Source organism: Amblyomma mixtum, chromosome 10, assembly GCF_055824585.1.
Source record: "Amblyomma mixtum isolate Tamu chromosome 10, ASM5582458v1, whole genome shotgun sequence".
In the NCBI taxonomy this organism is placed as follows: domain Eukaryota; kingdom Metazoa; phylum Arthropoda; class Arachnida; order Ixodida; family Ixodidae; genus Amblyomma; species Amblyomma mixtum.
The window spans coordinates 83353119-83379158 of NC_143021.1; the positions used below are offsets into that span (position 1 = coordinate 83353119).

General features: G+C 48.9%; 1 protein-coding gene across 1 annotated transcript; it reads left to right on the forward strand.

The window, feature by feature from the left end:
- Positions 1-23443: 23443 nt before the first annotated feature.
- Positions 23444-25120, forward strand: LOC149326307 (uncharacterized). Its single transcript, XM_089562516.1, has one exon. The coding sequence runs from the start codon at positions 23469-23471 to the stop codon at positions 24753-24755; it is 1287 nt and encodes a 428-aa protein (XP_089418642.1). The 5' UTR covers positions 23444-23468; the 3' UTR covers positions 24756-25120.
- The last annotated feature ends 920 nt before the right edge of the window (positions 25121-26040 follow it).

Genomic DNA, 26040 nt, shown 5'->3' on the forward strand with positions numbered 1-26040 from the left:
CTGGTGAGCTGTACGGGGCTGACGCGACCTAACGCGGACGGCCGCCTCAGGTCGCATGCCTGCAGACGGTGCCAGCCTGGCGAGGCGGTAGTTCTTCACCAGTAATGAAGTTTTCACACCACACGGCGATTACTTGCCGGGAGGGGAAGTACTCTCGTCCTCTCTGTAGAGGCAGTTAACACACCTGGGCATATTTTCCACTTCTTGTCTTCGCTTTCATGACCACTGACACACACACACCACTGGCTGGACTCGGCGGGAAGCAGGCCTAGCTGCAGATCGGATCGATAGCTCGGATTGACAGGCTCCGCGCAGAAAACACCAACATCCTTATGTCAGCAGATGCACGGGGCACTTATTCGTTGATCGTAACAAGCACATTGTCGGCAAACAACGGTTTCCGACAAAAAAAAGTGAAAATGAGAGACCTCACGTGCACGAAACGACACAGCCAAACATTATCAAGGTACGCCGTTCCCTAGGCGCGGTTTGAAATTCCCTGACTAGCGGTTTCACGTCACCAGTGCCATTGAGTTCATATAGTGAATCTAGAGGGAAAGCTGCGCCTTCATCGGCACTAGGCCCATGGATTCCAGCGGGCAACAAATGACAGCTGCCAAGTTCTGTTTTGTCACGTGACTGCGCGTTCGTGCCATGCAAAACTACTCCCGCTGGCTGCACAGCTGTAAGCAGTGTGTAAACTGAAGCGTTGTATTTGGAACATTTGAGAAGGTATGTAGCGCCTACTAAGGCGCGTATCCACTGTAAGGTATTCGCTTCGTCCTGTATTGGCATGAAAGCAAATATTCCAGTAATCTCCGCGTTGAATGGTCTGCACTCAACGCTGGACATGTGTGTCAGTCAAGCGCGCGCGCCTGAAAAGCGTCTAAGAATTCAAAACGTCTCAGAATATCGCTGTTTGGTGTACGGCACTCGGCGTTGTCGAACGGTCGCGGCGGCTACGTGACCAAGGGACCCGGCTTACTGCTTGCAGTGCGTGCACTTTAATTGCAACCTCTCGATGGTGACGATAGCTGAAATACTGAGGCAAACCGTGTGCGTATTTTGTTTTTCCGTTCGCAAAGAGAGCGGTGCTTTTTTTTATTTGCTAGCTCAGAACGAGTGCGCATTGTGGTCGTATATTCGCAGCGGCGATTCGGGCTTTTTGCTGTCCGAGCACGCGTTTGCGCATCCACACTTCATTATAAGCTCTTGAACAGAAATGCGCGCAGCAGTCGTGTGCACTACGCGCCTATGGAGAAATTACAGAGAAGGCTACGAAACATCCGCGTTAGACAGAACTCGAAACCTCTGCGTGCTGGTGTTTTCCCCGTGGAAGTTACAGGTAATGCATTGTTAGAACGCTGGTGTTAGGTCTCAGGACAGATTGAACGAATCGACACGTGCCGCAAATCATTTCGATACACTGACAATCGCTTCGACCTTAGTCACATGGTCAGTAATTTTCTCTAAAAAACGCGCTGAGAAAACCGTTGCACGGTCTGTGCTGTCTTGTCTCTCTAGGGAATGCCGGTCAAGGCGGTCCCTGAAAATGTCGGTTGCACTGAAGTTACCCTTCTCAAAACTGTGCTTAGGTTATTTATACAGTTACGAAACGAAAAGAGACGCCTGTAGCGATGTTTTAGGAATGAATGTGCAGCACAGTGCTCGCTTGCCCTCATAAGCGACAGGGAACGTAGCCCACGAAAAATGCGACACTGAGAACAAACACATCCGAAACCGAAACTGCAAGAGTCACCGCTCATACGTTGCGGTGACTGTGCACTTAAAGTAGTCAGGAATGCCATTCTTAGATATTTTCAGTAACCAGTGTCTACGTTGAGACTGTCCTGAAAAAAAAAGTGTTCTGGCCACAGTAAGAACAGAGAATCTGCGAAACTGCTTCGTGGTCGGGTAACACAACGCCCGCAGCTTCCTGTTTCCATCCTCGTTCGGTCGAGCTCGTGGTCCAGCTGATCGAGCTGGTGAGCCGTTTGCTGTATGCGTCCTTTCCTGATACCGCTGAAGGAGTCATGAATATCTCGAGTGGGATTTCAAAACGCAAGCTCCAGCCACTGCTTGCACTGCTCCCCCTACCGAATGTAGGTCCTTTTAGTTACGCGCCTGTACGATCCTACCGCGCCCTCAGCTTGGCTTGAAGTTAGGCGCAGCTTATGGAAAGAACCGACCCTGCATCGAAAGTCGAACCGTCGAAATCTGTGCCATTGTCGTTTTAATGTGCGCATTTAAGCATCGGTTCAAGCGTCGAACATTATCACCGCGATTTTAGTCTCAAGTGGACGAAAATGAACCTCGTAAGCGGTTATTTTGCGCTAAGTACATAGATGCGTTGACCTCTGTGTGCATTACAGCATAACCACACAAGACCCTCGACCAGCTACGTAATGCCATTCTTTGAACTGCAATGTACGATGCACATCCCGCGCTTTTCAACGCCATCCGGCGCCGCTGTCAGAGCATATTAAGGCGAAATGCCTCATCGTTGTCGACAGGAGGCTGTCAGCAGAAGCTTGTCAGCAGAGGTGTCACGCTTTTTCTAGTCAGACCAGAAAAAAAAATCTTCGTGCACGATGGGATTCGAACCACCATCCTCTCGTTCCGCAGCCGAGCGTGCTAATGGCTGCGCTGCTTCTTTTTCTTCTTTATAGCCTGGATTTGGCACATAACATTCAATCAAACAAACTGCCAACGCATATGTATATAGTTCTCCTTGTCTAGGACGCTGAAGGGTGTTTGCAGAAAGGCGTCGAATCAGACGGATGCCTACGAAATGTCCTCCAGTGTCTCCAGCATTTAAGATTCACAAACAGTTGTGTAATTAACATCTTAACCACACATCAGTGACACAAGCAACACCGTGCTAAAGGCTTTCGCCTCACCGCACTTTAGGTCAACAAAGTACCCCCCTGAATTTTTTTTCAATGTCTCAGCTCCTAGCGGCACATCAAAACCGCGGAGCAAGGTGTTTTTGCAGCTTGCCACAATGATAAAAAAATCAGACGACCTGGAGCGGTTTCAGCACACTGCCGTAATTTGTAACGCATCCCTCCACGACAATAATAGATACGTTATTCATTTTTCGAACAAACTCCTCGCCGCGGATATCGATCATAAGAATCATGAAAAAAGAAAATAATTGCTGGGGTTTAGTTTTGGTTAAACCTAGGAGGTTGCGTAAGCATCCATAGCGTTCCATTCGGGATCATCACCCATTGTAGACGATTCGGTTTCGATAGAGGCGCGGTGCGCCCGTCTAGCAGCGTCTTGAGCGCGCCGCTTAGCAAGGCGCTGTTCGCGTTCTTCGTCTGTCTGTCTTCGTCTGGGCTTGGGCAGGGCATGTAATGCGAATGCAAGATAACCGCTGGTCCTTAAAGGTAACGGAGTGGCTCCAAGAGAAGGCAAGCTTAGCAGGGGGCGGCAGAAAGTTAGGTGGGCGGATGAGATTAAGAAGTTTAAGAAGGAGGGGATACGGTGGCCGCGACTGGCAAAGGACAGGGTTAATTGGAGAGACGTGGGAGAGGCCTTTGCGCTGCAGTGGGCGTAGTCAGGTTTATAGTGATGATGATGATGATGCAGTTGGGTGTTAGGCTGGTATGGAAACTTTCACAGCATTTCTTCGAGGTGTGCCTCGAGAAGAGACGTGTTTTTACGGCTGAATCCACGTTTTATGCCCAACTGTACGCAAAACCCACGCTTGAACCCTCGGGGAGGCGATGCGGTCTTTCCTTTCAGACAAGCAACTAGGCTTTGCAACTCAGGATCCGAGCGCTGCTTCTGCGCGAAACTGCTCGCGCTTACCGGTCCTAAGAAAGAGTCGTCGTCTTCCTCTTCCGGTGCTGCGTCGAGTGGGGCTCGGGACAAGCAGTCTGCGTCGGAATGCTTGCGGCCAGATTTGTAGACTACAGTTATGTCGAATTCTTGAACGCGCAGGCTCCAACGAGCAAGACGGGAGGGATCCTTCAAATTGGCAAACCAGCACAGAGCATGGTGGTCGCTCACAAACATGAATGGTCGTCCGTACAGGTAGGGTCGAAATTTGGACGTGGCCCAAATAATGGCGAGACATTCTTTCTCGGTCGTCGAATAGTTGGCTTCGGCTTTCGACAGTGAACGACTTGCGTACGCGATAACTTTCTCCTGTCGGCTATTTTTCTGAAGGAGGACCGCTCCTAAGCCCACACTGCTTGCATCTGTATAAATTTCGGTTTCGGCGTTTTCATCAAAGTGTCCGAGCACAGGAGGGGACTGTAAGCCGCGCTTCAGCTCTTTGAAAGCTTCCACTCGCGGCATTTCCCATTTAAAAGTCACGTCAGCCTTTGTAAGTTGGGTCAAAGGTTCAGCGATGCGCGAAAAGTTCTTGACGAATCGCCGGTAGTAAGCGCACAGTCCGAGGAACCTGCGTATAGATTTCTTGTCATTAGGCTGTGGAAACTCTGCGATCGCAGCCGTCTTCTGAGGGTCTGGGCGAACTCCATCCTTGCTTACGACGTGACCAAGGAACAGCAGCTCCTCGTAGGCGAAGTGGCACTTCTCTGGTTTCAGTGTTAGCCCTGAAGACTTGATTGTTTCCATCACTGTCCGAAGCCTTCTGAGATGGTCTTGAAAGCTTGAGGAGAAGACAACAAAGTCATCCAAGTAGACTAGACAAATTTGGCACTTGAAGCCTGCGAGCACCGTATCCATTACTCGCTGGAACGTCGCTGGGGCAGAGCAGAGGCCGAATGGCATCACCTTGAACTCGAAGAGTTATTGTGGCGTGATGAACGCAGTCTTCTCGCGATCTCTTTCGTCGACTTCAATTTGCCAGTACCCGCTCTTCAGGTCCATCGATGAGAAGTACTTAGCGTTGCATAGCCGATCCAATGTGTCGTCGATGCGGTGGTGGTGGTGGTGAAAAACTTTAATCAAAGAGAGCTCGAGGGTAAAAAAAAAACCCTGCTGCATGGTCGGTATCCTTAGTCCGGGACACCGCATGACGAGGCCCCGTCTCGCGCCCGCTTGACCTTTGGGACTCCAGTGTGGAGCAGTTGAGGAGGGCAGTCTCCCATGCCTCTCGGGGGGGGGGGGGGGGGGGGGGGGGAAGGTGAGGATTCTGAGTACATGCCCACACCGTGTGAAAGATATCGCAGATCTCTCCACAGTGCGGGCAGCGCTCATCTGTGTTCGGATCGAAGTGTTTTGCTATTGCAGGACAGAGAAGGGGGTTCCTGTCTGCAGGCGCCGCAGAGTTCGCTCCTCCGCCTTACTCAGCCCCTTGGCAGGTGCCGGGTAGAGACGGTGGCTGTCGCAATAATAAATTAGGATTTCGCGGAACCGCAGAAGCGGTTATGAGCTTCTGAGCCAGGAGAGCTAGGATGAGGAGCCCGGTGTGTGAGCGCTCGGGCGGCCGCATCAGCGGCCTCATTGCCTCGTAGACCCTGGTGGCCAGGAGCCCAGATCACTTTTGTGCGAGTTGGATCGGCGAGAGCGCGTCTTAGAATTTGCGAGGCAAGAGGTGATATTTCGCCTGCAAGATAATGTTCACAGGCCCGGCGAGAGTCTGTGATAACCGTTTTCGATTTTGGATCGGCGGCAGCGAGAGTTATTGCGACTTCCTCCGCTCGTGTTGAATTTGGGGCCCGAAAAGATAGCCCATCGACATTCATTTCCCGGTGGACTACGGCAGCCGTGAAGAATCCCGCGGGCGACGGCCCTGTGATGTCCACGTAATAAACGCCCTCTTTATAGCCATATTGCCTCTCAAGCGTGCGAACCCGCGCTTGTCTGCCTTCATGTGAAGCCATGTCCATGTTACGCGGGAGCGGAGCGACCAAGAGCATGTGGCGCCACAGCACCGGAATGTTCTCCGTCCCCTCTGGTATGCATGTGTGTTGGATGTGTAAGCGGTTTAGCAGGCGGCGCCCAGGCACCGTCTCCGATAGCCGCGTATATTGGTTCACGAGGTGGGCCTCCCGCAACTCCTGATAGGAGTTTACCACTCCCAACGCCTTCAGTTTGGCGTTGGAGGTAGCCACCGGGAGGTCCAGTGCTCGCTTTGTTGCCTTCCTGATGATGGCGTCAATGCACTCGTCTTGTTGTTTGGTGGTGCGTAGGTACGGCACGGCGTAGAGGATCCGGCTGGTCACGAAGGCATAGGCGAGCCGTAGCGCGTCCCTGCCCCGCAGACCACCCCGCTTGTTGGAAACACGGCGGATCATGCGCCCTACCTGTTCACCTATGCTCTTGAGTTTCGCTATAGTAGAGTCCGGCCTAAGTTTGTTATTGATGAACAGACCCAGGATCCGGAGCTCCGCCACTTCTCTGATGGGACCGCCCGACAGAGATATGTGTAGAGACGTGTTGTCCTTGTGGTTTGTCCTGACGTGTACAAGCTCTCATTTCGCGGGAGCACATTGGAGACCACAGTCGGCAGCATATGCTTCGACTATGGAGGCGGCCTGCTGAAGGCGGTCCTCCATCTCCCCAAGGCTCCCCTCGGTGGTCCAGATTGTTATGTCGTCTGCGTAGAGTGCGTGTTTTATGCCATCCACCTGAGCCAGTCGGCCGGGCAGGTGCATCATGGCGATGTTGAAAAGGAGCGGTGATAACACCGCCCCCTGTGGTGTACCTCGTGTACCCATAGAGTACGGGCCGTATTCCTCGTCCTCGATCCGGAGGAGTGCCTGATGCGCAGAGAGGAAGTCTCTGACATAGGCGAAGACCTTCGCCCCGCAGTTAGTGGTGTTCAAGTTAGAGAGTATGGTGCCATGTTTAACATTGTCAAACGCCCCCTTAAGATCGAGGGCGAGAATGGCCTTGCCGTTTTGTTGCATGGCTGTGGGTCGTATTATGTCCCTGTGTAGTTGGAGTAGGACATCCTGTGCAGACATGTGCGGGCGGAACCCGAACATAGTGTCTGCAAAGAGGCCCTTACCCTCCATGTATGGAGAGAGGCGATCCCGAACCATCGTCTCCATGAGCTTTCCCACACACGAGGTTAATGAGATGGGTCTCAAGTTGTCCGTAGTCACGGCTTTACCTGCTTTGGGGATGAACGTTACAAGCGATGTTTTCCATTCGAGTGGGAGCGGACACCCATCCCAGATCTGATTTATGTATTGTAGCAAATGGAGGTATGCAGAGTCGGAGAAGTTCGCCAACAGTTTCACTGTTATGCGATCCCGACCCGGTGCCCCACCTCGGCGCATTTTAGCCAGGGCCGCCTTAAGGTCATGCAACTCAAAAGGGGCGTCTAAATCCTGATTTGGCTCGCCGGAGTACGTGTACTCGGGCCCAACCGGGTCATTTGTGCGGCAGAGATACCTGTCGCACAAAGTGTCCGCAAGTTGCGCCGTCGTACCTTGGTACCCGTGCAGAGCCCTCCGGAGCTGTTTTTGCGTCTCCCCTTTTGTTTGAGAAGGGTCGATGAGGCTGCGCAAGAGACGCCAAGTCCCCTTCGAGCTCATCTGACGCGCTGCCGAGTTGCAGCGTTCTATCCAATTGGTGTCTGTGAGCTGGGCGGCATATGCCGCCGCCTGCTCCGTAAGTTGTGCAATGCGAGCTCTAAGCTTGCGATTCGTCTTGTGTTTCTTCCATCGTTTTGTTAAGCTCCGGCGCGCCTCCCACAGATGCAGGAGGTGATTGTCCACTGCGGGGATCTCGTCGGTGGTGTGAAGTGTTTGCGTGTGTTGTTTCTGTATGTTGGTGACGTGTGTTGCCCACTCCGCATAGCCGTCGGAGAATAGTACCGGAGGGACGTCCTGAGTTCGAAATTGGTGCCAATTGGTTATTTTCGCCTGGCCCCATTTTTTACGGGCTGCCTTCGCCAAAAGCGTGATGCGGAGAAGGCAGTGGTCGCTGCCCAGGGTATCCCCCAGGTTCTCCCATGTGGCGTTTGTAGTGTTCCTAACCAGAGATAAGTCAGGACACGTGTCACGGGTGACCGAGTTGCCCACACGTGTGGGGCAAGACGGATCCGTGAGCAACGTAAGACGAAGGGTGGAGATGAGCTCCGCCAGCTTGCGTCCCCTGGATTTCTCGAAGTAATAGCCCCAGTGTAGACTGGGTGCGTTGAAATCCCCAATGATCACCAGGGGTTCATTGTCAGCCGATTTGAGAGCACGATAGAAAATTTCGCTGAAAGTAACACGCGGCTTATGCGGGGGGCAATACACATTAAGCACATGTATTGACGGGTCGCGGCGCCTGAGAGGCAGAACCCTCACCATGGTGTATTCCTGCTCAGTCTCCAGATCAAGATCGACCTGAATCGCTGTGTATGCTTTATGCACCAGGATGTAGGTGGAGGGGCCCCCCTGAAACGAGCTATACCCAGAGAATTTAGCATCATTGCAGGGCTCTTGCAAAGCAAGAAGCGCCGGATTGTCACCAAGGGACTGCAGGTAGAGCTGGAGATGTGACCGTTTTTTGCAGGCTCTGAAACCCCTGCAGTTCCATTGAATGATTTCGAATTGGTCGAATTTTTTAGCTTTCTGAGAAGGTTTGCCAGCCATATTGATGTTTTTATTTTACGGTGCTGGGTAGCCACTCGGTTCGGGGGCCGGCGCAGCCCCAGGTAGGGGTTGCATCAACGCCGCGGCTATCGGGCCGGAACCGCTTTCTTCCGCTGCCTGTCGAGGAGCTATTTTACGTTTTAGCTGCGGGGAGTCGCAGGAGAGCGAATTTTGTATTTGGGAGCTGACCCAGGGCTGCACCGCCTTAAGGACAGAGTCAGTCACCTGGGCCGCAATGTCGGGAAGCATTGCAGCAAATGCGATGCGGGGGAGGGGGTAGACATCCTTCTTTGTAATGCTGTTCAGGCGGCGGTAATCGACGCAAAAGCGAAGGGTGCCGTCTTTCTTTTTCACTAGGACGACTGGAGCTGCCCAAGGGCTCCTCGATGGCTGGATGACGTCGTCACGAAGCATTTCCTCAACTTGCTTGCGGATAGCTTGGCGTTCTAGCGGCGATACGCGGTAGGGGCTCTGTCGCAAGGGTCGGGTGTGTTCGCCTGTGACAATGCGGTGCTTGGCAAGCCGGGTTCGTCGCACATTCGATGCTGATGAGAAGCAATCGCTCTACTTTTGAAGAAGACTGCGTATTTGGTCTTGTCCGCTCCGTGGTAATGCTGGGTTGATATCAAACGTTGGTTGATGGCCTTGGTCAGATGGTTCTACGGGTTGGTCGGGTAGGGCAAATATGTCTCTGATGTCTGCCAGCTCGCCGAGGAAAGCGATCATCGCACCTTTGTATAGATGCCGGCATTCTTCGGTGAAGTTGGTTAGCAGCACCTGGGCTTGGCCATTTCAGATTTGGGCTACTCCCCTTGCGACGCCCAGTCCTCGATCAAGGAGTAACTGGGTGTTCCCTTCGACGACGCCTTCGGCAGTTTCGATGTCTCCTGTACCTATCCAGGTGACGACACTTGATCGGGGCGGCACGCTCAGTGCTTCGTCGAGGACGTTTAAGGCAACGCGATGAGTCGCTGTCGTCGCCGCAGATATGGCTTTGTCCGTGGAAAGCTTGATCGACTTGGATCGAAGGTCGATGATCGCCCGATGTTCATTCAGGAAGTCCATTCCCAAAATCCCGTCTCGCGAGCATTTCTGTAGGACCAGGAAGGTTGTAGCATAGGTTCGCCCATTTACTGTAACTCTCGCAGTGCAGCTTCCTGACGGCGTAATAAGGTTACCACCTGCGGTGCGGATCAGCGGGCCATCCCAAGTTGTTGTCACTTTCCTTAGTCGGACAGCGAATGGCCCGCTCATGACGGAGTAGTCAGCTCCCGTGTCGACCAAGGCAGTAACCGCTTGACCGTCGACCGTAACTTCAAGGTCACTTGTTCGCGTTCTTTTATTGCACGTTGTCTTTGGTGTCCGATCTAGGCTTCGTCGGGTAGTGAGGGTGCGGTTGGCGTACTCCGACGTTACTGCTATGGGCAGCGGTAAAGGCGTCAAGTCTGGCCGCGTCATCGTCGTCGGTGTTGTTGTCGAAGTTGTCGTCGTAGGTGTCGTCGGAGGTGTCGTCAGTGGAGGATCTTTGTACTTGCGCTTAGAAGCAACCTCACCTCCAGAGGCTGCTTTATTCAGTTTAACCTTCGGGGGCTGGGGGAGCGTCCACGCACGGCGTAGCCTCGGCTAGGAGATACGAAGCGCGGTGACGATGGCGACGGGGAACGTGATAGGCGGCTGGGCGTTGAGTATTCTTCCCGACGCAAGAACTCTTCGATTTTGGCTGGTCGCTGGCCGGGTCGGGGTCGTGGGGCGTCGTAAGAGAACCCTCAGATGCCCATTCTCCTGTATGGGCAGTACCGGAGAATGTGACCGGCTTCGCCGCAGTGGAAGCATTGTGGTCGGCGCTGGTCGGGTGTTCTCCACTCGTCGCATTTCCTCGGCCCTGTGCGACGCTCGTAGGACGGGCGGGTTGGGGCGAGAGGGCGGCGGTCCAGCGCAGCTGGCTGAGGACGATAGGGGCTTGGGTCCCGTCGTCGAGGTACAGGACGACGCACTGCTGCGGCCTAAGTCATGGCTGGGGGCTACATAGGCTGCGTGGTGGTCGGCGTCACACCCAAGGCGTGTTGAACTTCGCCCTGGATGACGTCAGTGAGTGATGTAAGCTGCGGCTGCGTTCCATTTGGCAGCAATCGTCAGAGCTCTTCTCGTACAACTTGGCGTATAACCTCCCGCAGGTTATCTTTGTTAGCGGTGTCCAGGCAGCTTGCTGAGAAAACGCTCTGCTGGCGGTCATACTGGCGGGCTCGGGCATCAAGCGTTTTTTCCATCGTGGATGCCTCTGATACGAATTCCGCAACGGTTTTCGGTGGGTTGCGGATGAGGCCGGCAAAGAGTTGCTCTAACTCCTCGCATAAGCAACTTCACTTTCTCTTCTTCCTTCATGCTCGCGTCGGCACGCCGGAAGAGACGCTTCATTTCCTCAGTGTACACTGCAACGGTCTCGTTTGGGTGTTGTATGCGAGACTGTAGCAGCTGCTGGGCTCTCTCCTTTCGCACGACGTTTGTGAAGGTCTTCAGAAGCCGCTCCTTGAAGGTTTCCCAGTTGGCAAGGCTGGCTTTCTCGTTCTCGAACCGGACTCTTGCTGGTCCCTCCAGGGCGAAGAAGACTTACCTAATTTTCATGGCATCGTCCCAGTTGTTGAAGACAGCCACACGGTCGAACTGCTACAGCCATTCTTCGGGGTCGGCGCCAGGCGAAGCGTCGAAGGTTGGTGGCACCCGGGGCCGCTGCAGAATGATTGGAGTGGTCGTCTGGGGCAAGCTCATGGTGGACGTTGCTACTGGTTTTCGCTGCCGGGTAGGGTCCGGCAGAATCCCGAACTCAGGTGCGTCCCCTAGCAGACGTCGGCTTGCGCGGTGGACTGGACGCAGGTCCTGCGGTGAATGACTCAGAGGGCTGGCGTCACGACTTGTAAGGGGGTGTCCGGAACATGGAAGGCTACCCAGCACCTCCACCAGATGTCACGTTGTAGTGACGGCAGTCCAGCGGTCACGAAAACACCAACAAGACTTGGAAACGAAGCTCTTTATTTGGGCTGACTTGCGCCCGCAAAAGAACTGAATCACTCGGCGGCGGCGTAAGCAACAAACGTGCTCGTCAGTCGTCGAACTACGAATGCCCGCTGCTCGCGGCATCGTTCAATTTAAAGCCGGCAAGGAAACTTCGATATAACAGGTCGAGATCGTCTATAGTAATCTGGAAACACGTAGATGCAGCTCGGCATGGCTGTGATCAATCGAGATTAGTCCGGTCGCTTCTCGCGTCACGAACACAAATGATAACACCCCTTTCCTGCGGCCTTGCGCGAACGAACGGACACTACAATGACACGTGCAATATTTCATTGTCACCTCGCTTATTGTTGCAACTCATGGGGCTCTACCTTTAAAACCTACTTGGATCCCGTTATAAGCCTTCAAAAACGGGCGATACGTATTGTGACATTCTCCAACCGACACCAGCCAAGCAGTACGCTTTATCAAGAACTTAAAATACTTCCGTTCATGCTTATGTTTCAGGTTAAGGTGTTATGTACGGTGCACAACATTATATCGAACAACTACCCACTCACAATCCATATCTTTACTATGCCTAGCAGTAACACTAGGAATGCTAGCCGTCTCAACTTACGTGCCCGAACTGTTACTTTTTCAGCCTCCTTCTTCCCACGTGCAGCTAAAGATTGGAACGGCCTTCCCCAGCATATCGTCGACATCACCTGTCCATCATTTGCAAGCAACCTAAACAACATTTTTTGTTCATGATCACATGTCTTGTACCTTTTGTGCTAATCCCACCCCTTATGTAATACCCCGCGAGGGGTCTTTAAGGTAATAAAATGAAATGAAATGAAATGAAATCTCCCTGTAACACGCAACATTTATGGCAAGCGACTACTGCAGTTTTATGCTGCAAAAATTTGGAATGATATCCCGCTGGAGGTGAAAATATCCACGAACTTTGAATACTCAGTAAAAATATTTGTTCTTAGCAGTATGTAGTAATTACATGTAGTGTTTCCAATTTTCTGATTGTTTCTTATTCTTTTTTGTACTATGTCTGGGATGCATTTCCACTATTTGTACTTGTGAAGCCAAGTGTGCGTAACTATGGGCCCAAACTAGCTATGGCTATGGGCCCAACAGATTCTGATGTATAATTTATGTGTTTTGTTGAATAAATGACTGACTGACTGGTTTCGGCATTCAGCAGCCGCATTCTGCGAACGGGCTCAAGTCGCTCCGTACAAAGCGCATTGCCCTTCGAGCGCAACGCAGCCCTTTGGGGGAACCACATCTCTAGCACCGTGACGTCACACAGCAGCGGTAGAACGAGCACGCGCGTCGGCGGCGGTGGCAGCTGCACCACCGCTCCTTCGCCAGACGTCTCGTCGCAGTCGAGTGAGTGAGACGCATGGCTCCGAAGCGGCCCCGTGATTTCGCGCCAAGCGGTTCGGGGAAGCGGCAGTGGGTTGAGCACAAGGCTTTCGCCAAGCACACTTTAGAATTTCCAAAGTGTCTTCGGTAATTTTTTTTAAATGACTATTTTCCAACTCGTGTCTGGAACGGATGAGGAACGTTTTGCCCATTTCACTGCAGGAAAACAGCTACAGGCTCCCAAAATGCAGAAGTGCCTCAATAACGGCCCTTTTTTTTCAGGTTTGTGCTTTACAAGAAGAAGCTTGCCGATCGACACTGCTTTTCATTCGCCTTATTGCACGAATGGCTACCACGTTCAGCCGCCGGGCACATTTATTTACGAGACGCAACTGTGGGGAAAACTTGTTTTTTCGGCTCAGTCATGTATTGCAGTGGCCTGAAATGTGTCAAGGGGACGTGCACGCTCTCTCCGCTGGTAATAATAGCGTGGTAGAGGTGCAATAAACTTTTTTCTGACGACAGATGCCCCATAATTTTGTGACCGCGATAGAACTAGCCAGTAGATTAGATAGAAGTACAGATATGCGCTACTGCTGAATATTTTTTCATTAGTAACGTTTAAACTTCAGCAATGCCTATTTCATTGAAAAATGTTCTCTGAATTTCTTCTGTGACATTGACTCAAACTACACTTGAAACAACTGATACTTCAAGCTTAAAGGTGTTATGGCTTTAATGCGCTTATTTTTCTAATTTTTCTAGCAGAAGGAGCCGCCTTCGATGTCGTGCCCTGTGAGTTGTAACCAGCGATAGCAAGCCATGTCTGTATGTGGAAAGGCAGTGGCTTTCAAGATGTCCTCCTCGCCTGTAACAATGGTATATATATTATCGTTATTTAGGGTATTTCAAACTCAATACCCAAAGAGAGCGCGGATCAGGCAGTCCTCTTATTTACTGCAGGGGCCAATGTGTTGGTTCTCTGTAAACATCTAAACCAAGCTGCCGGACACATGGCTCGAATGTCTTGTATCGAATAAAAATAGTGTTTGAGATAAGCGCCACGAATTTCATTAACGCATTCACTCTGGAACACACAGCTCTATAATTAGGCCTATATGGGAGTGCTGCGTTTTAAATGGAGCGCGAATTGGTGGGCGAGTTGGTTATTCATGTTCCATCAAAAAACCAGCGAAAACAAAGACGCACGACAAGAAAAAGGCACACTCACACACTTTTTCGAGAGAGCATTTTAAATGAGCTCCCTTATGAAGTTAAGTATACTGCTGTGGGCATAAAAATGTCAATAAGAGGGCTAAGTCGGGCTGGTTGGTTCGTGTATAACAAAACGACGAAACAGTGCCGACAAACGGGACCAGAGAAAAGAAGAGACATACAAAAACACTTGTCTCTGTCTCCTCCTTTCTATCGTCCCGTTTGTCAGCGCTGTTCAGTCGTTTCGTTCAATAAAAATGTCACCTTATAGTAGGAAGACTAGTGCAAAAATTTGCTGTAGAAACTACTGCGGAAACTACTTATGTACATATTCCTGAAATGTATAACAATCTCAACTCCAAATGAGCATATAGTACTAATATATGCGTAATTTACTCGCATTCACAAGCGGAAAATTTATTCCAACATAAACTCCTCTCTAGAGGGTGGTTATACTCGAGTCCTCTTGGACCCCCTTAAATACTTTATATAGCAGTAGAACAAGTACTCCTTTCATGCAGGCCATATGAACCAACATTTTGGGAGTGCCCCATGCCACAAGCCATTTACTCTAATCCAGATGGATTCCTGTTTCGGTACTTGCGTTCTTCAGCCTGTTCTGGCGCCGTTTCCAAACCGCACATAAGCGGGTCCGCAGTTCCTTCAGCGGTGGTGGACGAGAATACATGTGCGAGCAAAGACGAATGCAGCGCACCAAACGGTGGTTTGCTGCACCGCTTCAAGGATTTCTCACTGATACAGAGGTATTTCTCTACCGCCGGTAAATTCTTTTGTAGTGTGAGCTACACTGGCCGTGGATGAGCAGTTTCACGTGAGCTAGGATGAGCCAAGCTGCGCACGCGCGAGGAGCGAGTGACGTCACAGCTGCGCAGCTGGTACGCCGAAGCCGCCGCCGCTGCGCGGGGGAGACCCGCCAGCTGCGCATTCAGGAAACCGTGGCGTCATAATGGCAGACACGCCGGCGCGCATTCCAGAGGGTAGCAGACGGCCTACGGCTTCAGAGCCGCGTTTCTGGCGCAACGTTGTCAATGCCAACGCATGCAGCGCACACCTGTCACTTAAAGCACGGTTGAGGTGTCCACTGTTACGAGAGGGCAGTGTCCACCGAGATGTGGACACCTCGCCCTCACCTCACGCTACGTATATCCTGGCATGGCAGAGCTAAGCCACTGCCAATTTTTTCCAACAACCGCCTTTCGCAGCGCTTGTTGCGAAGGATGCCGAATATGAGGGCCACAGGAGAGGCAGCGTTTGTGTTCGTCTTCCAGTCGTGGACCTCAAACTGTAGATGCTCTTTGGAAAGCGTACAAATTTTAGAGTCCGCGTCAAGCGGATGCGGGCGCGTTCCTTTGTATTACCTTCATTACACCACACTTGACGGAAGCCAACAGAAACCGAAACCATGGAGCATAGGGGATGTCTCTTTTTTTTTTTACTTGTAGTATTTCATCAGTGGGAGAATAATAAAAGCAGAAGAGAAACCAATCACATGCCACCGGTGAATTTCGCGGGTTCGGATCCCACCAGCGCACTGCGGTTGCTTTTTCTTCTTTATTTGTTCATCTTCCACTGATGAAAACTAGAGAAAAAAAAAGACTTCATCTCTGCTCCTTGGTTTCGGCGACTGTTGGCTACCGTCATTCATGTCGTGAACGAGCACCTCTGTCCGTCCCCTTATCTGCTGAACCCTTCAATGCACCACGGCGGTTACTCTTTCTCCGCAAAGGAAGCTGCGTGGCAAGTCAGTGCACCGCATCGCTTCGGAGGGGAGCGCGGCACGCGGAAGAAGCGTACTCCGATTCGCTCTCAGGCATGCCGTTTCCTGAAGCGCGCATTACGCCGCCAAGCCCGATGGCGTTCATCCGCTGCGTGAAAGGTGCGTGGTTGCAACCCCCTGCAGTACCGCAAGGAGGCATGGGAACACTTATTTTGCCGTTTCTGAGCTAGGATAACACCATCTGCCGGGCTAGTTGGTTGCGATCCATATGCATCAGAAGCGCGAACACCACACAGGAAGAAGAAGAATATAGTACAGAGCGCTGAACTTCGAAGTTTTATTTGAACAAGAACTCAACCCTCACTTATATACATACGCTTTTAACAAAATTCGCGGCTTCATCCCTGTTTTTCCATTTTTTTCCATCTTTTTTGTCATTAGTGCACACTCAACCCTGTTTTTTTTTCCCCATTTCCTTTTTTTTCCGCATGTCATTCGTACTTCATTTCATGGAACTCATTGTATTTTATGATTCTTGTTATCTTTTGATGCCCTGGACATCGTGTGGGTCCCAGTTCCATCGCGTGCCTTGATTACTCCCCCTGGTGGGCTTTTACCCGGTGTGTGTATATAAGTGCGGGTTCAGTTTTTGTTCACATAACAGTTGGAAGTTCAGCGCTCTGTACTATCTTCTCCTCCTTCCTGTTTCGTGTTCGCGCTGCTGATACATATGTTTCTGAGCTGTCATGAGTAGGAGAGCTTTGCATTTCTGTATGGATAGTGTTTTCCTAGCCACAACGAATTCTTCTCATGACCACGCACCGAAAACCTGTATCACGCGTACACCACAAACAGGCGTTGTCTATACCCGGTGCAGCTGGAGAAGTGGCCTTCCCTCTCTTGGCGGTTTCCACGAACTCCAAAGAGATGAAGTAAGTCTGGCTGGAGTCCATGCCCTCCAAAGCGACGTGCAGGCACGGGAACCTGCGCAAATGGTGCGAGCTGCGTTATACGACTGCGCACTTTCCCTGCTTAATTTCGCGAGAGAAACTGGCGTGGAGCGGAGCGTGTTCCGCTCGCACCGTGACGTGCCTTTCTCGACACTGATCGGTGCCTCCTGAACTGGACGTAGCTTTTCAAAGCATGAGTGGTAACCCCCAAGTTGAAAGCGCAAGCACGGTACGACCGGACCTCGTGAATGACGCCGACCAAATCCAGAGAGCGCCTTTCGTGCACTCTGTGTAGTCGAGCACTGCATGTGCTCTCTAACGAACAGTAGACATCTTGGAAAGATGCGAAATTGGAATAATGCCTTTCGTTTTGGAGGAGAAAGAACAAAGATTAATATATGTCACACTAAACCAACGCGCAACGTTTTGACACTGCAAAGAACGGCTCACGCGTTGGGTGCATGACCACTGCGGGGGCGTTACCAATCGGCAAAGGTGACCATTCAGTGTGCAGACATATAGTCGTACTCAAAGCAATTTATGATCTCCGCGCATACCACTGTGCGATTAGCGTTATTTCTAAACAAAAATATGCATGCTTGGAAGCAGCGTGCGGATGCGTATGCGTATGCGGAGTTGGACCCTGCATATTAATAAGATTCATGCCAGCATATCAAGGTCATTATGTGTATTATATAAACTTCGAGACCTTGTTCCGAAATGGCTGAAGTGGCAGTTATATTATACCCTAATTCAATCACATCTTCATTATTGTTTACTTGTTTGGGGACCTACAACGAAAACTAACCTCACGAGGCTGATAACATTACAGAAAAAAGCAATACGATATGTCGAAAACCTTGCATACAATGATCATACAGGTTTGTACTTCTCTAAGCATTCTATTCTAAAAGTCAATGAATTATTTGAGTTGAAACTGCTTTCTTATGTGTTTAACGATTTCAAACATCATCCCACTAAATATGTTCAATTAAACTCTAGTAGTGACGCGCCTTATAAATTAAGGCACGTCAGTTACAGAGTACCATTCGTAAGGACTAACTATGGAACCGAAATGCTTTCATATTTAATTCCCAGTCTTCTAAATAAACATACACAGGCCATAGAAATTATTCAGAAATCTGTTTCCCAAAAGTCATTCAATAGAAATGCTAAAGCTTACCTCCTTTCTCGCCCGAATGATTAAAATTCTTGATGTCCCTGTTTTTCCGTCAACTCTTTGAATTCTCGTGTTCTTCTTGTTGTGATGTGCCTTGTAAATATTTACTTTAATTATGTCATTGCAAAAGTATGCACCTTCCTCCTACTTTTTTTTTTACCTTGTATAATTATGTGTTGTTTTTTTGTAATGAGAGTGTATGAAGCTTCTTTTGCCGCTTGTTCTGAGCATTGTGTCGGGTGCTTGGGCCCCGTCAGGCAGAGTGCATCTGCCTTTTGCCCCTGTATCCGAGACCTTGTTGTCTGAAATAAAGATCTATCTATCTATCTATCTATCTATCTATCTATCTATCTATCTATCTATCTATCTATCTATCTATCTATCTATCTATCTATCTATCTATCTATCTATCTATCTATCTATCTATCTATCTATCTATCTGTCTATCTGTCTATCTGTCTATCTGTCTGTCTGTCTGTCTGTCTGTCTGTCTGTCTGTCTGTCTGTCTGTCTGTCTGTCTGTCTGTCTGTCTGTCTATCTATCTATCTATCTATCTATCTATCTATCTATCTATCTATCTATCTATCTATCTATCTATCTATCTATCTATCTATCTATCTATCTATCTATCTATCTATCTATCTATCTATCTATCTATCTATCTATCTATCTATCTATCTATCTATCTATCTATCTATCTATCTATCTATCTATCTATCTATCTATCTATCTATCTATCTATCTATCTATCTATCTATCTATCTATCTATCTATCTATCTATCTATCTATCTATCTATCTATCTATCTATCTATCTATCTATCTATCTATCTATCTATCTATCTATCTATCTATCTATCTATCTATCTATCTATCTATCTATCTATCTATCTATCTATCTATCTATCTATCTATCTATCTATCTATCTATCTATCTATCTATCTATCTATCTATCTATCTATCTATCTATCTATCTATCTATCTATCTATCTATCTATCTATCTATCTATCTATCTATCTATCTATCTATCTATCTATCTATCTATCTATCTATCTATCTATCTATCTATCTATCTATCTATCTATCTATCTATCTATCTATCTATCTATCTATCTATCTATCTATCTATCTATCTATCTATCTATCTATCTATCTATCTATCTATCTATCTATCTATCTATCTATCTATCTATCTATCTATCTATCTATCTATCTATCTATCTATCTATCTATCTATCTATCTATCTATCTATCTATCTATCTATCTATCTATCTATCTATCTATCTATCTATCTATCTATCTATCTATCTATCTATCTATCTATCTATCTATCTATCTATCTATCTATCTATCTATCTATCTATCTATCTATCTATCTATCTATCTATCTATCTATCTATCTATCTATCTATCTATCTATCTATCTATCTATCTATCTATCTATCTATCTATCTATCTATCTATCTATCTATCTATCTATCTATCTATCTATCTATCTATCTATCTATCTATCTATCTATCTATCTATCTATCTATCTATCTATCTATCTATCTATCTATCTATCTATCTATCTATCTATCTATCTATCTATCTATCTATCTATCTATCTATCTATCTATCTATCTATCTATCTATCTATCTATCTATCTATCTATCTATCTATCTATCTATCTATCTATCTATCTATCTATCTATCTATCTATCTATCTATCTATCTATCTATCTATCTATCTATCTATCTATCTATCTATCTATCTATCAAATTCCCACTCAAATCCGAAAAGTGCGCTCGGGTTCGTCGTTCGTAGTCTGAAACTTGTCGCGGAAGCACGGGCAATCGCTGGGCGCATAGCTCCACGAGATGAAGTGACCAGTACGGTTCGCTCAAGCAAGGGCTTTACCGAAGTGTTCCGCTCGAAACGGGAACGCTGCTAGTCCAGCTCGCGCTTATAGTACAGTCGTCCGCGCACTTATCTGGAGCACTCTGCACCAGAAAGCAGTAAAAAGGAAGGGCCTCTGGCGCACTCCCTTTTAACTCCAGTATAGGCGTATTCGTGTAGCTTCGTGCCCTGCAGAGCGTCAGCTGCCCGCTTGGCTCGCTGCCGGGCGGCAAACGCCTCTCAGGTGCATCACGCATCGCCCAGTGCAAGTCAGCGCTTCCTCCGAAACGGCGCATCCGGCACCTAACGGGGCGCACGGCAAAAGGCGGCCGCTATATGGGAACTCCGTGAACCGTGCGAGGAAATTCACCTCGAGGTCAGCAGCGAGAGTTTCTCCTGAGCTCCAGATAAGTGTGTGGACGCCTGTACGCTCGTCTGAATAGCGCACATTTCGGTTGTCTATAGACCGATGCGCTGAATCTCCAATACGCTGCCAATGTCGATATCCACGTTCTGCGATGCCGAGATCCACGCTTTAACACTTTTCAGATGCGTGCTTTTAATGCCACTGCATTTAGGTTGTTGTTGCCTCGAAAAAAAAAATTTGCGGGGGCTTAGCTTTGGTTCAGCCTGGTAGGTTGCGAAAGCAGGTGTTTTATACCGCATATGCAGCGCGTCTAGTGGGAAGAGCGCGGCGCGCCGTGCCAAGCGCCCGCCGTTACCCGACGAGCCGAGTTGGTAGCCCGTCTCTCGCTATTGGTATGATGTCACGCTGTGACGTCACTACGTATGGTATGACGTCAGGGGTCATTCTAAAGGTCAAACGTGCCAAGTAGCCGCCGCTACGCGACAGGCCGTTCTTGGGAGCAGTATTGCTTTCGCAATAAAATTCCGGCTTCTGTGTCAGGAAATTGCCTGATTGGTCGATAGGTCTCACATGACTTTGTGACGTCATCATAATCTGTTTCATAACTACAGCGCAAATGACAGGACAGAGATAAAGAAGGGACACCACACAGCGCTGGTGTCCCTTCTTCATCTCTGTCTTGTCGTTTGCGCTGTAGTTATGGATCATCGAAAACACCAACTCGCCCAACAAATGCTTTTGTCGAACATCATAATCTGCCCACCATGGCGCTGCGCATGAGCCTTACGGGAGCTCGGAGAGAGCAACATGGGTCTCACAAGCCCCACCAGTGGCTGTCAAATAGCCACCTGTCGGGGCAGTTGGCGCACCACTGCGCCAGTAGGGCTACGATGACCACCCGCAATCTGTCAATGCGATTGAGAGGGCCATGATGTCATCAACACCACGTGACCACCTGTGGACCACTCGCAGGAAACGCCTCATTTGAAAATCTGAAGATCCCCAAAATTTGGATGTCAGCCCACCCACAAAATTCCAAAGGATCCTCGAAAATTTGGAAGTAGGCTCACCCCAGAAAATGAAATAGGGGGGATTAGTGGGTGGATTAACGTCGGTGAGTGGCCGGCTTAGTATAATCTCTCGTTACAATTAAACGAGAGGTACTTCACCATTCTAAAAGGTGGTACCATGCATACCATGTAAGGGCAATGGAACCAGTTCTAACCGTTTGGCGGGAAAACCGCAAGAACATTAGGCACTCTCTGTAGACACTTTGGCAGGCAGCCTAAATGATATCGCAATTTCTTGTTTAAGAATGTGGCCCCCCAAGTTGTTTGCAGTGTACTCCTATTCAATAACAGCACGCAGAATAGAAAAATGGTGCAATGCAAATGAGGTAGATTATGACACTGGATATAGTAGTAGTAAAATACTGTTATTCGGCGGCTGTTACCTGTTAATACTGTTACCTTGGCGACTAATCGACGCTGTTGTGCCCCTTCAGCCAGGCGGTCATTAAAAAGGTACCCGACTGCTGAGCAGGCGAGCAGTAGACAAGAGAATGGGATAAGCCAGCACGGGAAGAGGGCCATTGGGTGAGGAGGGGTAGGATCGATAGCAATATAGAAAGAGGCGTCTCCCACGGTCTTCCGAGGGCGGTCACGGGATCAACGGTCACCCACGAAAAGTGTCGCAGGCGGGCTGATGGGTTAGCTCATCTGAATGTTGTATGGAAGAGACCACGGAAATCAGGTTTCGCTCGTGATAGCTCTTTGCTTTGTGTATCAACATCGAGAGCACCGCGAATACGCAAGAAACTGCTCTGGAAACGTAATATCCTTGTCACACGGGCACGCTTAACCGCGGTTATGGTAACCACGGTTTTCGCAAACTGTAGTTACTGCTGTTCACATGACGGACAAAACCGCGGTTACGCCGCTAACCACGGTTATCCCGAACCGAGCTTGGCGACCTCGGTTTGCATCGTTAACCGAGAAGATGGCGGCGTCTGTGGAGGGAAAGTGTCTGTCGGTGTACGAGTGCGAAAAAAGCACGAGGTGGCCCACTTCAACGACGTACATTTTATTGCGAAAGCAATACATGGCTTGCATGTGACGTCACGTCCGGCGGCGCGCGCTGCGGCGGACATGTTGGTGCAGTGAGCGGAGTCGGCGGAGTGCGGGCCGCATGTGTTTAGTCGTGTTCGCTGGAGGTAACACGTGCAATTTTGCCTTTTGCCTAGCATGCCGCCGCTTGTCAGTAAGCAGCCATTAGACGCGACCTACCGCTCAGATCTAACGGGGTCTGAGCGCGTTCGGTATGCGGAAAAAGTTCGTCTCTGCAATAACATCGACCCCTTCATGCTGCGGCCGGGAACAGACACGACAAGCGATGTCGACGTATTCCCGGAGGTTTGTTACGGCGACATCGTCAATTACCTCGTTTTCTCGGCAAACTTCCTGACCCTCGAGGAAATGAAGGCATTTAAGGCCACCGAGGCGCATAATTATTTCACTAGCGGCTGGGTGAAGGGGCTGTCTACAAAACAACTGCAAGATGACAAGGTACTTCTACTTGGAGAGGTAAGCCGCAGGACTTTGATCTTACTAAGGATGAGAGTAAAATAATAACGTTTATTGAATTCACAAGGGACTGAGTGCAAGCACTCGCTCAGTAATGTTCTAAAAAGGACTGTTTACTAACGGTCAGGCTAGTGATTCATTTCTCTTCGTATGTACAGTACCTGGACGATTTCAAATTTTTCATCACGTGTCATTCTATTTTTGTGGGCATATGAAAGGAACCGTTGCTGATTTGTTTTGTTTTGGCAACCTAACAAGTTATTGCGCGAAAAAGAAACGGGTCACGCGTGAAGATTGTTATCGCTCGCTACAGATTTGCCGAACAACAATTTAGGTCTCGCCTGTTGCGTCGCGCAGTTTTTATGGCCTGCCTTAACTGATCAAGCTCATCGCTGTTGCCGTTTTCGACGGTCCGGTAGCGCGACAAGATCGACAGTGATGTGCACCTGTGCAGAGATGTGCCCAATGTTAATTTGGACTTGGCCATATTTTCCTTGCAGGTGAACCATTCACAAAGGTTGCGAAACCAGCCTCTACGTGTGTGGATTCTGTGCAAAAAAAGTGGGGCTGTGCTCACAGCCCACTGCACGTGTATGGCAGGAGCAGGACAGGCCTGTTCTCATGTGGGAGCCTGCCTTTATGCCGTTGAGACCGGAGTGAAAATGAAAAACGCCACCAGCTGCACCTCGAAGACCAACATCTGGCTTCCTGCCTATGTGGAGAAAGTGCAATTCAAGAGGCTCAAAGATATCAACTTCACTTCATCCAGGATGAAAAAGCGAAAGCTGGATGATACAATCAGCAGCAGCACTTCAAATGAGAGTGAAGCGAAGAAACGAATGGATATCCCACCACCAACAGAAGAAGAACTTGGAGAACTTTACAGAGCTTTTCAAAACACCAACGTTGTACCTGCGCTATTTTCTGTGCTGCCAGAATATAACGAGTGTTTTCAGGAGCCTGTACGGACACAACCTGCTCACTTAAGGAAGTTGTACTCACAGGAGAACTTGGCTAATGATCTTGACGTGCTTGTGGAGAAGGCCAACGACTTTCTGTCCACATTTGCAGTCAGAGAGGACACAGTAAAGTCAGTTGAGGCTGCAACAAGGCACCAGAGCAACTCATCGGACTGGTTCCTTTACCGAGCTGGCAGAGTGACAGCTTCAGTAATGAAAAGGGTGTGTCACACAAGTGTTGAGAGCCCCAGCTTGTCACTGTTGAAGTCGTTATGTTATCCTGAACAAAATTCTCTCAATGTGCCTGCTGTTATGTGGGGTCGGAAACATGAGCAAGATGCTTTAGAGGCTTACAAAGCTAAAGAAGCCACCAAGCACCACGACTTCCAGTGTCGAAGGTCAGGGCTGCACCTGAGCACTGCTTACCCATTTGTTGGCGCATCACCTGATGCCATAGTCACATGCAGCTGCTGTGGGAGAGGTGTTGTGGAGTTGAAGTGCCCATTTTTGTTGAAAGACGGTGAAGAGATCACCACCAAGAATTCGTGTTTGAGTGACATCAATGGAACACTTAAGCTTGACAAAAGTCATGCTTACTACTATCAAATCCAGACTCAGATGAAAGTGTGCCAGGTTGAATTCTGTGACTTCGTGGTGTGGGGACCGAATGTGTTACACATTGAGAGAATAAGGTGTGATGAGCCGTTTTGCACTGACATATTTGCTCGTGCGCGGCAGTTTTTTCAGAGGGTAATTTTACCTGAACTGTTCAGCCGCTATTTCACACGGCAACAAAACAGTCTTGAGGACAAGCCATCTGACGGTGTAGAATACTGTTTCTGCCGTGGACCGGATACTGGCAAAATGATTGCTTGTGACAGTGCGTCATGCCAGTACAAGTGGTTCCACTTTTCCTGTGTTGGACTCAAGCGCAAGCCGAGAGCAAAAAAATGGTTTTGTCCTGAGTGCAAAGAAAACAAGAGTGATTAGCCTGTTTTCCCTCGCTCTTTTACTTAAGTGCAGTTCTGGCTTCCAGCTTCTCTGTTGCCGATAAAAAGAAAATATACCCTGCCTTCTTCAATCCCTCTGTGTCAAGGCACTATTCATCTTTCCACATCAGCATCAAGAACAACACTGAACATAACACACAGCTGGCAATTGCAGGAATACAAAAATGTGTTCAAGTTGCATTGTAAAACCACTTTATTGGAGTCCATCTACAACTTTCATCAAATCAGAAAAATTTATACATCTCAAGATGTTACATTATGTGTAGTGGTAAAGGCAGTAACACTGCTTCGTATGTTCAAGAGGTGTATATATTCAATGCGGGCCACAAAGTATGGTATACTTAAGACATGGAGACAAAATAGAAAGAAAGGAATAATGTCAGTCATGCCCCTTTTCTTTATTGTTGATGATTAACAGGAATATTCATCTTTACCATGCTGCGACTGCAAATGTATGCATTTCAAACGACAAATGGAGCAGAAACAACACAACATTGACAAAAATCTGAGGGGCAACCACACTGACGGTACAAAACGATGCAAGATACAGTGCCATGGATAGCTTTGTACCTAAATAATCTGCGATTTGCTGATGACATTGCCTTGCTAAGTCACTCAGGAGGTGAACGGTGAGTCTAAAGATTACCATGCAGAAAACCAAAGTAATGTTCAACAGTCTAGCAAGGGAACAGCAGTTCACATTTGGTAGCAAGGTGCTGGAAGTAGTAAGAGAATATGTCTACTCAAGGCAGGTAGTGACTGCTGATCCGGATCATGAGAGGTAAGTAACTAGAAGGGTCAGAATGAGGTGGAGCGCAAATAGCAGGTTCTCTCAGATCAATGGCAGTTTACCAATATCCCTCAAGAGAAAAGCGTACAACAGCTGTATCTTACCGGTACTCACCTATGGGACAGAAAAACGTGGAGGCTAACAAAGAAGGTTCAGCTTAAGCTAAGGACAACGCAGCGAGCCATAGAAAGAAAAATGATAGGTGTAACGCTAAGAGATCGGAAGTAAGTAGACGGAGTAGTAAGTAGTACTCCGCTAAGTAGACGGAGTAGGTGAGGGAACAAATGTGGGTTAATGACATCCTAGTCAAAATCAAGAGGAAGAAGTGGGCTTGGGCAGGGCATGTACTGCGAAGGCAAGATAACCGCTGGTCCTTAAGGGTAATGGAGTCGATTCCAAGAGAACGCAAGGGCAGCAGGGGGCGTCGGAAGGTTTGGTGGGTGCACGCTGGCGAAGGACAGGGATAATTGGAGAG